The sequence below is a fragment of the Chelon labrosus genome, assembly GCF_963514085.1.
Source record: "Chelon labrosus genome assembly, chromosome: 24".
Taxonomy (NCBI): domain Eukaryota; kingdom Metazoa; phylum Chordata; class Actinopteri; order Mugiliformes; family Mugilidae; genus Chelon; species Chelon labrosus.
In genome coordinates this window covers 14,244,624-14,258,009 of record NC_140357.1, presented here as the reverse complement: position 1 = coordinate 14,258,009, position 13,386 = coordinate 14,244,624, and the positions used below count along the sequence as shown (strand labels likewise).

Sequence of the window (13,386 nt, the reverse complement as noted above, 5' to 3'; positions counted from 1 at the left end):
AAATTAAACCTGAAAAAGAAATTACTGCCAGGTCATGAGACTATGAACTGATCTATGAAGGAGTGACAGCAGCTCCATGTCAGATCAGTTCAGACTGAGGGGGCTCTGCACCAACACTGTGGTTACTTCACGTTTCCTGTTTGTTTCTGACCACAGCAGGAAGTTTAAATGTCCCTACTTCATCCCACAGACCTTCAGCTGCACGTCCTACCGTTCTCTACTGTAAAACAGCTGCTGTCAGATTTACTGTAATGTACTGGAGCAAAGCTTCACTGAACATTAATCATGACATTAAGTGATGAGTGAAGTGTTTAAAGAGCAGCAGAAAATTTTGATGGTGAAGAGGTGAAGGTGTGTTCTGTCTCTAGTTGTAGCTCCACAGTCTGTTTCCCTGAGTCGGAGCTCAGAGTCGTCTGGATGAAGGAGGTTAATCATTAATAAGCAGCAGTGCTTGTTTCTGATAACTGAGGCCTGAGCTCTGACTGTCTGTGTCTTTATGTGGACAGCAGCTCCATTAAATACACATGGAGACAGACTGAGGGTCAGTGAAGGCATCATGTGTGTCCTCCATGGCTCCATCTAGTGGACTGATAGTAGAAGCTTCAAGCAGAGAAGAGGAGCAGCTGAGATGGTTTCAGTGGATGTTCAGATGAATGATGTGTGTTTCCTCTGCAGGTGAAGGACAAAGTGTGAGCTGATGTGAATTCAGCAGCATGGACCAGAGTGAGGACAGACAGGAGGGAGTCCGTCCCTCTACAACCACTCTGAACCAGAGCAAAGCTCAGAGGTGAGAGGACCATCTCTAAGTGTTGTGAGTTAAAGACGTCACTCCAAGACACCAGGACACTGGACAGAAAGGTTAAGAGTCCAGGACTATATTCAAGCTTCATAAGCCTTGAGCAGCAGCCTGATGTTGAACTGTGAGCAGTGACATCCAGCTGAATAACCACAGCCTGCTCACACCAGGATTATCTTTCTGTGCATGGTGTAGTTACAGCTCAGTGTTTGAGGATTTCATTCATAGTCCACTAGTTTGACTTCTTCTACAGCACATTCAAGTCCATTCAAGTCCTGTTTATTGTCACTTCCACAAGATGTTGATGAAAACATGCAGAGGTGTCAGATCCTGTTTGTCCTGGTCCCACTGTGCTACATACACAACAACTACTAGAAGAGCAACTACTGCTGCTCTACTGCAACATGTTGCCACTAAACAGAAGATCAACACAATCTACAAGTGGAACGTTGAACTAACCAGTGAATGTCCACTGTTACTGAGATCTACAACTACACAGGATAGCTGCAAGTCAAATGAATGAGCAGCGCTACTGATAGGTGTACAGGCTAACTGTAGCTCCTAGATTTAACTAGAGTACTGAGCCTTCTTGACAGCGCTGCTACTCAGCCATACTTTTTAATACTTTGGTACTGTACGCACTTAATGTCTGCTCTGATCCTGTGTGCTACTGTTCTATCCACTGTGGATCAATAACGGACCATCTCATCTGAAACTAACTCTGAAGAAGATCACTCTGTCTATAAAGTCTGTTTCAGCTGAGAGAACGTCAGAGATGAGACCAACAACAGAAACTAGAGAGCATGTTGTGATGGGACGTTGATCTCAAACAGTTTCATGTGAGGTTAAAGGTCGGCCGCTCCCTGCAGAAGTAACCAGCTGCTTATCATCAACATAGATCATTGTCCAAGGTTCAAGGGCCCAACAAGCTGTTCTAAGAGCCTCCATAAGCACAAAGTACCTGAGAATGAAACGTCTGTGGCTTCAGACAGCGTGCTCACATTATGTCAGAGTTTATGATGACTGAGTTCTCAGAAACCTCTACACAGACCTGTCAGTCATTCATCAGTAAAACCATCTCCCCCATCTCTCTGCAGCCTTCAGCCCCTCAGACCTGCCCATGTGGTCTCTGGGGACCAGGCTGAACTCCCACCGTTGGACAATGAAGCCGTCGTTACAGCAGGTATGTTTTTACTGTGTTACCTGGAGTTGAACCTGAAGCTCAGGTGAGATGTAGAGATGGTTCACAGCAGACGGTTGGATGAACTGATTAAAATGAAATGTTCCAACGAGGAACCGGAAAACGAGAACTGTTTGTACATCAGTTAGTATTCAGGGGTGGGGGGGGCAGATGGTTATCTGCTCTTCAGATAACCATCTTCAGATATCTGTAGACTTCACGTGGCAGGTAAGACTGAGGGATCCCTGCAGGGAACAGAGGAAATATGACTTCTCTGAAAGTTTCAGAATGTCTGAATGGACGTGTCCTTGTTCCTGTAGAGGAGTTGGTTGCCAGCATGCGGACTGAGATGGTGAAAAGGGTGACGAGAGAAGTCCTTACACAGCTCCTTGAGGCCCTCGTAACAGACGGTGTCTTGACTGAGTTGGAGAAAGAATCGATATCTGAGAAGAACCCAGTCAGAGCAGAAAAGGTACGCCACTTCATTGACACTGTGAAGAAAAAGGGAGAGAAGGCCTGCAGGAAGATGATCCAACGTCTTCAGTCCATAGATCCTGCTCTTTCCTGTCACCTGGGTTTGTCCTCTGATCAACCTGCTCAGAAAGGTGAGGCCACGTGTTTCTCTGGTGATGGTTGTGTTCACGTTTGCTTGAGCAGAGTAACTCAGAAGATCTGACCAGATGTCAGGATACGTTTATGTATAAATGCAGATAGTTCCAAAGGGTCCAGTTAGTCTTATTTGATGCCATATACAGTACAACTGATCTACAACACATCAGATGATGATGATGATTGTCTGTTGTTTTATCATTCAGAGGCTCTTGACAGGTGTCAACGTGAACTTAAATCTGCTCTGAAGGAGAAGTTCCAGTGTGTGTTTGAGGGGATTGCTAAAGCAGGAAAGTCAATTCTTCTGAATGAGATCTACACAGAGCTCTACATCACAGAGGGAGGGACTGCAGAGGTCAATGATGAACATGAGGTCAGACACATTGAAACAGCATCCAGAAAACTAGACGGACCAGAAACAACCATCAGACAAGAAGACCTCTTTAAAGCCTCACCTGGAAGACATGGACCAATCAGAAGAGTGATGACAAAGGGAGTGGCTGGCATTGGGAAAACAGTCTTAACACAGAAGTTCACTCTGGACTGGGCTGAAGACAAAGCCAACCAGGACATCCTCTTCATATTTCCATTGACTTTCAGAGAGCTGAATGTGTTGAAAGAGAGAAAGTTCAGCTTGGTGGAACTTGTTCATCACTTCTTTACTGAAACCAAAGAAGCAGGAATCTGCAGCTTTGAAGAGTTCCAGGTTGTGTTCATCTTTGACGGTCTGGATGAGTGTCGACTTCCTCTGGACTTCCACAACACTGAGATCCTGACTGATGTTACAGAGTCCACCTCAGTGGATGTGCTGCTGACAAACCTCATCAGGGGGAAACTGCTTCCCTCTGCTCGCCTCTGGATAACCACACGACCTGCAGCAGCCAATCAGATCCCTCCTGAGTGTGTTGACATGGTGACAGAGGTCAGAGGGTTCACTGACCCCCAGAAGAAGAAGTACTTCAGGAAGAGATTCAGAGATGAGGAGCAGGCCAGCAGGATCATCTCCCACATCAAGACATCACGAAGCCTCCACATCATGTGTCACATCCCAGTCTTCTGCTGGATCACTGCTACAGTTCTGGAGGATGTGTTGAAAACCAGAGAGGGAGGAGAGCTGCCCAAGACCCTGACTGAGATGTACATCCACTTCCTGGTGGTTCAGGCCAAAGTGAAGAAGGCCAAGTTTGATGGAGGAGCTGAGACAGATCCACACTGGAGTCCAGAGACCAGGGAGATGATTGAGTCTCTGGGAAAACTGGCTTTTGATCAGCTGCTGAAAGGAAACCTGATCTTCTATCAATCAGACCTGACCAAGCGTGACATCGATATCAGAGCAGCCTCAGTGTACTCAGGAGTGTTCACACAGATCTTTAAAGAGGAGAGAGGACTGTACCAGGACAAGGTGTTCTGCTTCGTCCATCTGAGCGTTCAGGAGTTTCTGGCTGCAGTCTACATGATCCACTGTTACACCAACAGGAAGATAGAGGTGCTGGAGGACTTCCTGGGAAGAAACTACAACAAGTCACCTCTGGATGAATTTCTGAAAAGAGTCGTGATTAAATCCCTGGAGAGTAAAAATGGTCACCTGGACCTGTTAGTTCGCTTCCTTCATGGCCTCTCTCTGGAGTCCAACCAGAGACTCTTAGGAGATCTGCTGGGTCAGACAGAGAACAGTCCAGAAATCATCCAGAGAGCCATCAACAACCTGAAGAAGATGAACACTGATAAAATCTCTCCTGACAGAAGCATCAACATCTTCCACTGTCTGATGGAGATGAACGACCTCTCAGTTCATCAGGAGATCCAAGAGTTCCTGAAGTCAGAGAACAGATCAGAGGAACTCTCTGAGATCCACTGCTCAGCTCTGGCCTACATGCTGCAGATGTCAGAGGAGGTTCTGGATCAGTTGAACCTGGATCAGTACAGAACATCAAAGGAGGGACTACGGAGACTGATCCCAGCTGTGAGGAACTGCAGAAAGGCTCGGTGAGTCCTGATGTGATCATTAACAGAATCAATCAGTGGAGATTAGTAGTTTAGTTCTTCAGACGTTCTCATTCTTCTTCAAACAGTGTTCCACTTGTTCACTGCAAACATCACAGTCAGTTGTATTTAGTCCCAGATGTTCTCCAGCTGTTTAAAGCTGTTCTTCTAGTTATTGACTCTTTTCTTTCTATTCCTCTGTCTTATTATTCTCTCCATCAGTAAGTTAGTTTAGCTGAAGCAGCCTCTGAGGCCTCACGTTACAATGATGAGAGGATATTGAAGGCTGTTTCTAGAGTACAGAATAATCCTGAAGTCAGTGAAGTGGCTCCACATCAACATCTATCTTAAGCTTGTTAAGATCAACATGAGCCACCGTAAACTACTGATCATCCCACACAGAGACTGACCCATCAATGGAGCATTTTATTGACTGAGTTCAACGTTTCATTTTAAGGAGAGAAGTCGAGTCACATGGTCTTGTTTTTATGTCTTTCTTTCTATTTGTTTCCTGTCTTGTGCTGTAGAGAAGAGTTGAAGCAGGAAATGCTCAGAGGTCTGAATATATAAGAGTAGAACGGTAGAAGTCTGAATTGTTAAAGAGGTCAGAGTTTAGTTTGGCAGATAAAACCCTGAGAACATCTTTGTGATGACTTGATGGTGAAAAGAATTCAACCTGATTGTTTGTTCATTGTGTTTGTGCTGAACAACTAAAGTTGAGCCAGTCCTGTGTCCTCCACATGGAAATACTTCACCATGTTCATACTGAATGATGTCCAGGTCTGAGGTTGTCAAGTGATGGGTTTCATTTGTGTTGGACTAAAGACTAAAAGTTTCACGTGTGGACTGAAGCTGACGGCAGCAGGTCCACGGCAGAGATCATCTTTCCAACTGGAATTGTTCACTGAGCTGAACTCAGTCAAAAGATCCAGAGTCCATTAAACAGTGAAGACAGTCCAGATGTTTGTCTCATCCAGATGTCCTCATGATGGGATCAGATCCACTGACAGACTGTGGACAGTCTGGAAGCCTCAATATAACTCAGTGTTGTCTCCATTCATCTGCACATTCAACTAAACAAAGGTCTGAGAGAGATGATGAGAATGATTGTTTCCTGTGAAACACAGTCAGAGAAGATTAGCTGAACCACTGATGTGGAGACAAAAGGTCCAACGGGATGTGTCCAACTGTCCACTCATTAAACCCATCATGTTCATAGAAATGTCTTCTTCCATCATAACAGATTTTATTTCTTTGTCTCATGACAGACTTTTTCACTGTGAACTCTCAGAGAGTCACTGTGAAGTCTTGGCCTCAGCTCTGAAGTCCAACCCCTCCCATCTGAAACATCTGGACCTGAGTCTAAGCAGCCTGAAGGATTCAGGAGTGAAGCTGCTGTCTGCTGAACTGGAGAGTCCAAAATGTAAACTGGAGACTCTGGGGTCAGTTTTCCTTTATTTTCTTATCAGGCTTCTGAAGAATGGAGATCCAGTTTAGATGAGTTCTCTTGTCAGGACTGTCAGATAGAAAAGGAGCTCAAAGAGTTTAAATGAAGGAGCATCATGTTCCTGAACATCAGCAGGTATCTCCTCAGCCATCGGTGGTGGGTCTGATCTGGACCAAAATACATGTGTAACAAAACAAAGGGAATACCTGAAAAGTTAACGAAGTTTAACTGAATGAAACTGATGGTGGTCGATAGTTTTGTCTGTGGTCCTCAATGATGAGGTCACAGAGACCTTAAAAGCAGGAAGAGATCCCAACTGCCCTCCTTTTGACTCTGGAACACATGGCTCGTATGGTAAGTAACTCAACAATTCACTTAAATAACGCACGTTTGAAATGAACTAGTTTGAAACTTAATACTTCTCTGAGTCTGATTTTATATGGAAAAGTTGGAGTATAATTTGTAACCAAATAAAATGCAAAAAACAAACAAACCCAGGATAGTAAGTGTATGTACATTACAGAAAAAGGTGGAATTTGGCAAACAAACACTAAACAAGCATGATTAAGAAGAAACGGTAAATGGGACAAATGGTGTGGTTCTCACCGATTTTGTCACATCACGAATCATTCTTTCTGTCTACACTGTCTGTGGAGAAATCCCCTTATAGTCTGACTCCAGTCAGACAAGATGGAGGACAACATCCACAGTGTTGTTGTGTGGATGAATGATTGTAAAGTTGATCTTCAACTCATCTTGTTCTTCAGCACATCCAGTCAGTATCTTTGTGTTTCCACAGTGTTTCCTGCTGAGCTGCAGTGGAGGGACAGGAACTTAAAGAGGAACTTTGATTAGTGTCAGTCAGACTGCTGAAGCTTCATATTAGTGTAAGCTGAACAGTGGAGTTGTGTTAGGAAGAGACCACTTCACAGTCAGTGTGGACAGCAGGAATCTGAAGAACTCTGTAATGTCCATATGACATGTGACTGTTGTTGAAGACACACTTGAACATGTCAACTTGTCCTTTAACATTTGAATGACACAAACCTCCTGAGACACCAAATCCAGGAAGAAGAAGGTCCTGGAATCAAAGAACTAATCAACAGTTTGTAGTCCAACATGTGTGAGGAGGAGATATTGATCCTGTAATGAGGTCAGCAGCATCTTATTGATCTGTGTTGACATGAATAGTTGTCTGAATGTTGTGCTGACGTTTGGATGATGTCTGTAGAAGGCTGACATGATGAAGATCCACAATAACACAAGGACAAAGTCACTCTACTCATTTTAGAGAACAGCTGATTGATCAGGACACATTTCAGACCTTAACACATCTGATTGATCATCAATCATTTCATCTTTTATTCTTTATTCAGGTTGATGAGCTGCAGTTTGTCCAAGATCAGCTGTGATTCTCTGGCCTCAGCTCTGAAGTCCAACCCCTCCCATCTGAAACATCTGGACCTGAGTAGCAACAACCTGAAGGGTTTGGAAGTGAAGCAACTGTGTGGTTTTCTGGAGAGTCCAGACTGTAGACTGGAGACTCTGAGGTCAGTTCACTGTCTGTTACTGTTGTAGATCTGATATGTTTAATCACCAACTGAATTAGCTTATGGAGTGGATGTCTGCCTCCCTACTGTAGTGCTGTAATTAATGGTCTGAGAGTTCCTAATGTTTTGTCAGTCTGTGTCTGTAATGTTATAGTGAGGGGCAGGGGGAGGGGAGGGGGTGGCGGTCATGGTGCTCGGTTCTGCCTCCCCACTCAGGCGCCTGCCTGACAGTGCACAGATGACAATATCTCGAGAACCGTGTGCCCTAGAAACAAAATTCTCCCTCCGATTCCTTATATAGCCGTGTTTCTAATGGACTACGCCACGCCCATTTCCACCTACCATGGGAGCTGTAGAAATCCATCAGGATAAAGTTTTTTTCACCAGTCATCTGGTGTTCACCAGGTCAATCCTGGCAGGAGCTGGAGTCTGTGGTTCAGTGGATCAGGGGTCCTGGGACAGCGTCTTATTGATGTGTGTTGACATGAATAGTTGTCTGAATGTTGTGCTGACATTTGGATGATGTCTGTAGAAGATAAGACTTTATTCATCCCCGTGGGGAAATTAGGGCGTTACAGCGGCAGGAAACAACAGTGCAAGATGCAGAAGATACAAAAAAATTGAATAAAAAATAGAATACGGCAGACAAATATGTACATAAAATATTTACATATTGCATCAGAGGGATTCACAGTGTCTAGTCTGAGTTAAAACAGCCAATTTGGATTGAGGAGTTAAAGAGTTAAATTACCATGTACTGCGAATAGAACAAGCACTTTCCCTTGTGGATCAATAAAGTTTATCTAAGTCTAAGTCTAGAAGGTGTGAGATGATGTTTATGTATATATTGTATTGTGCATAAGTCCTGAAAAGAAGATCAGCAGCAGAAGAGTTAGGAAATGCTGATGTTAAAAAGTCTGACTGCTGAGGGGACATAGGACGTCCTGAAGCGTTTCTTTCTTGCACTGTGGGTGCAGCAGTCTTTGGCTGAAGGAGCTTCCCAAAGTCCCAACTGTCTCATGCAGGGGGTGAGAGGGGTTGTTCCTGATGTTGGACAGTTTAGCCAACATCCTCCTCTCCCCCACCTGCTCCACTGAATCCAGAGGACAGCCCAGGATGGAGCTGGCCCTCTTGATCAGTTTGCCCAGTCTGTTCTTGTCCCTCTCTGTGACTCCACCACACCAGCAGACCACAGTGTAGAAGGTTGCCGATGCAACCACAGTGTCATAAAAGGTCTTGAGCAGCATCCTACACACACCAAAGGACCTCAGTCTCCTCAGCAGGTGGAGGAGACTTTGCCCTTCTTGTATAGGACATTGGTGTTGTCTGACCAGTCCAGTTTATTGTTCAGGTAAACACCCAGGTATTTATAGCCATCCATGATGTCGATATCCAAACCCTGGATGTTCACCGGTCGCTGTGTGTGCTGCCCTTCTTTGGAAGTTAATCACCATCTCTTTGTCTTGGTGGCGTTGATGTGAAGGTGACTGCGTTCACACCAGTTGACAAAGTCCTCGACTACCTTCCTGTATTCCAGGTCGTTCCCGTCTGTTACCCGTCTGTATCGCCTGTATCGTCCAAGAACTTCTGGATGTGGCAGCTGTGTTGTAGCAGAAGTCTGAGGTGTAGATGGAGAAGAGGAATGGAGAGGGTACTGTTCCTTGTGGAGCTCCTGTGCTGCAGAGCACTTCATCAGACACACAGCCATGAAGCCTCACATACTGAGGTCTGTTGGTGAGATAGTCGATGGTCCATGCAGTCAGCTGGCTGTTTACCCCTGCTCCCTCTAGTTTCCCCTTGAGCAGCGATGGTTGTATTGTGTTAAAAGCACTGGAGAAGTCAAAAAGCATGACTCTCACAGTACCTCTGGGCTCCTCAAGGTGCAAAAGGGATCTGTGCAGCAAGTAGATGACAGCGTCATCAACCCCATTGCTCGGTTTGTAGGCAAACTGCAGGGGGTCCAGCTTCAGGCTCACAAGGGGTCGGAGGTGGTTCAGGATCAGCCTCTCCATGGTCTTCATCAGGTGAGATGTTAAAGCCACAGGTCTGAAGTGGTTGGGCTCCCTGGCGTGTGTGATCTTTGGTACTGGGATCACACAGGAAGTCTTCCACAGTACAGGAACTTTCTCCAGACTAAGACTCAGATTCCAGAGTGGAAGTGGCTCGGATGCAGACTGATAGTTGATGAAGAAGGCTGACATGATGAAGATCCACAATAACACAAGGACAAAGTCACTCTACTCACTTTAGAGAACAGCTGATTGATCAGGACACATTTCAGACCTCAACACATCTGATTGATCATCAATCACTTCATCTTTTATTCTTTATTCAGTTTGGGTTGGTGCAGGTTGGAGATCAGCTGTGATTCTCTGGGACCAGCTCTGAAGTCCAACCCCTCCCATCTGAAACATCTGGACCTCAGTGAAAACAACGTGAAGGATTCAGGAGTGAAGCAGCTGTGTGGTTTTCTGGAAAGTCCAGACTGTAGACTGGAGACTGAGGTCAGTCCACTGTCTGTTACTGTTGTAGAATCAACTCAACTCACTGTCTGAAGTTAAATCAGACTGAACCGCTCCTGTTGGAGGTCAGTTAGGATTATTAAAATTATTTCTATTTGCTAAATGCCACAATAATGAGAGAGAGAATTTCTTAGAGAATCTTGTATTACTTTCTTCAAAGTCAGATGTTTACATACACAAAGATTACTATGTCTTTAAACAATGAAGGAAAGTCCTGATGATGATGTCATGGCTTTGGAAGCTTCTGATAGGTTAACAGACAACATTTGAGTTAAATGGAGGCACACCTGTGGATGTATTTTAAGGATACACCTCAAACACACTGCTTCCTTGTTTGACATCATGGGAAAATCAAAAGAAATCAGCCAAGACATCAGGAAGAGAATTGTGGAGCTCCACATCCTTGGATACAATGTCCAGATGCTTGAAGGTGCCATGTTCATCTGTTCAAACAATTATACGCAAGTATAGACGCCATGGGAATATCCAGCCATCATACTGCTCAGGAAGGAGACAGGTTCTATGTCCCAGAGATGAACGTGTCTTCGTCCATGTGTAAATCAACCCCAGAACAAAAGCTAAAGACCTTGTCAAGATGATGGCTGAAGCTGGTAAGAGAGTGTCATTCTCCACAGTGAAACGAGTCCTGTACTGACATGGACTGAAAGGCCACTCAGCGAGGAAGAAGCCATTACTCCAAAAACAGCATAAAAAAAGACAGATTACAGTTTACAAATACACACAGGGACAAAGACCTTAATATTTGGAGACATGTCCTCTGGTCTGATGAAACTAAAGTGGAACTGTTTGGCCATAATGACCATCGTTACATTTGGAGGAAACAGGGGGAAGCTTGTAAGCCTGAGAACACCATCCCAACTGTGAAGTATGGTGGTGGTAGCATCATGTTGTGGGGCTGTTTTGCTTCAGGAGGAACTGGTGCACTTCATAAAATAGACGGCATCATGAGGAAAGAACATTATGTGGAAATATTGAAGCAACATCTCAAGACATCAGCCAGGATTTAAAGCTTGGACGCAAATGGGTCTCCAAATGGACAATGACCCAAAGCATACTGCCAAAGTAGTTACAAAGTGGATTAAGGACGACAAAGTCAATGTTTTGGAGTGGCCATCACAAAGCCCCGATCTCAGTCGCATAGAACATTTGTGGGCAGATCTGAAAAAGCGTGTGAGAGCGAGGTGGCCTACAACCCTGACTCAGTTACACAAGTTCTGTCAGGAGGAATGGACCAGAATTACAACAAACTATTGAGAGAAGCTTGTGGAAGGATACCCAAAATGGTTTAACCCAAGTCATACAGTTTAAAGGCAATGCTACCAAATACTAAGGAAATGTATGTAAACTTCTGACTTTGAAGAAAGTAATAAAAAATCTCTCGGAATTCTCTCTCTCATTATTGTGGCATTTAGCAAAGAGAAATAATTTTGGTAATCCTAACTGATAAAATATTATCCAAGACGGCGGCGCACACGGCTGCAGCGGCTCACGGCTCTCCATTTCAGTGCTCTTTTCTCTTTCTTTTTCTGTTGTTTTTCTTCCTTTTGTGCACTATTGGTACCGTGAACATCCAGTACACCTGCCAGATACTTTTGGACATTGGGCACCAACACCAGATATCAGCATTCATGCTGTGTTTGTGAATGCTGCTATCTGATTATCACAGAAACCTGGCTTATACCTGATGCTAGCGTGCAGCTAGCAGGCCGCACTCTGCACCGCTGGGACAGGACTGGGGACTCCGATAAGAGCAGAGGAGGGGGGCTCTGTATTTATGTGCATAACAACTGGTGTAACAACAGGACAATCACAGACAAACACTGTTCCGCTGATGTTGAGTACATGTCTGTAAGATGCCGGCCTTTTTTCCTGCCAAGAGCTAACTGTTGTGATCGTTACAGCTGTGTATATGCCACCCGATGCCAGTGTAAACACAGCGCTCTCTCTCCTGTTGAACACCATAGACGAACAGCAGCGGGCCCACCCTGGCGGTGTTCACATAATTGCAGGGGATTTTAACAAAGCGAATTTGAAGACTGTACTCCCAAAGTCCTACCAGCATGTCAAGTGTTCTACAAGGGGGAAAACACTTTGGATCATGTTTACACCAACACCAAGCACGCGTACAGAGCCGTACCCTTCTCTCACCTCGGCCAGTCAGACCATCTCTCCCTCCTGCTCTCCCCAGCCTACACCCCCTCAGACACAGGGCCAGGCCCACCACAAAGACTATTACAACCTGGCCGGAAAATGCACTATTCAAACTACAGGACTGCTTCGAACAGACAGACTGGGACTTATCTGCACACCAGGAGCTGGAGACATTCACAGGAACGGTACTGGACTATATCAAGTTCTGCTTTGGGAATGTGACTGTGGACAAAAACATCCGGGTTTTCACAAACCAGAAACCCTGGATGACCAGCCAGGTCCACACACTCCTCAGGGCCTGCGACGCTGCCTTCAGGTCAGGAGACAGAGCTCTGTACAGAACTGCTCGAGTTGACCTGAAGAGAGGAATAAAAAGAGCCAAGGTGGACCACAGGATGTGCATAGAGTCCCACCTGTCCAACAACAACACACGGGAGGTATGGCGGGGCATACAACCCATCACAAACTTCAGAGGCTATGATGCATCAACAGACGACCTGAGTGCGCCACTGGCAGAGGAGCTAAACTGCTTCTTTGAAACATCTCAGCAGCACTCATCTGCTCACCAACCAACCCCACACTGTGAGACTTGGCCCCCACCTCTCTTCCCCACAGGGCTGTGTGCTGAGCCCCTTCCTGTATTGCCTCTACACCCACGACTGCAACCCAGCCCACAATGACAACCTCATCGTCAATTTGCTGACGACCCTACAGTGGTTGGACTCATCTCCAGGGGTGATGAGTCTGCCTACAGAGAGGAGGTCCTGAAGCTGGCAGCCTGGTGGTCAGAGAACAACCTCGCTCTCAACACCAAAAAAAACAGAGAGATTATCACTGACTTCATGAAGCACTGACCCAGCCCCCCTTCACATCAATGGCGAGCATGTGGGGAGGATCCACACCTTCAGGTTTCTTGGCGTCCTCATCTCCACCAACATCTCCTGGACAGAGAACATCATGTCAATCATAAAGAAGGCTCAGCAGCGGCTACACTTCCTGAGAGTCCTCAGGAAGCACAACCTAAACTCCAACCTGCTGCCGACCTTCGACCGCTCATCCATCGAGAGCCTGCTCACATACTCCACCACAGTATGGCACGGCAGCTGCACCGTTGCAGACAGGGAGAG

At 45.5% G+C, this 13,386-nt stretch overlaps 1 protein-coding gene across 1 annotated transcript; it reads left to right on the top strand.

Moving 5' to 3' along the window:
* Positions 1 to 713: 713 nt before the first annotated feature.
* Positions 714 to 13,027, top strand: LOC311509584 (NLR family CARD domain-containing protein 3-like; the record flags this gene model as incomplete). The annotated part of the gene is made up of 8 exons (XM_084574816.1): positions 714 to 787; positions 1,894 to 1,979; positions 2,297 to 2,581; positions 2,792 to 4,571; positions 5,837 to 6,010; positions 9,901 to 10,069; positions 12,421 to 12,696; positions 12,875 to 13,027. 8 exons carry the CDS (start codon positions 714 to 716, stop codon positions 13,025 to 13,027), a joined length of 2,997 nt encoding a protein of 998 aa, XP_084430942.1.
* Between the last annotated feature and the right edge of the window lie 359 nt (positions 13,028 to 13,386).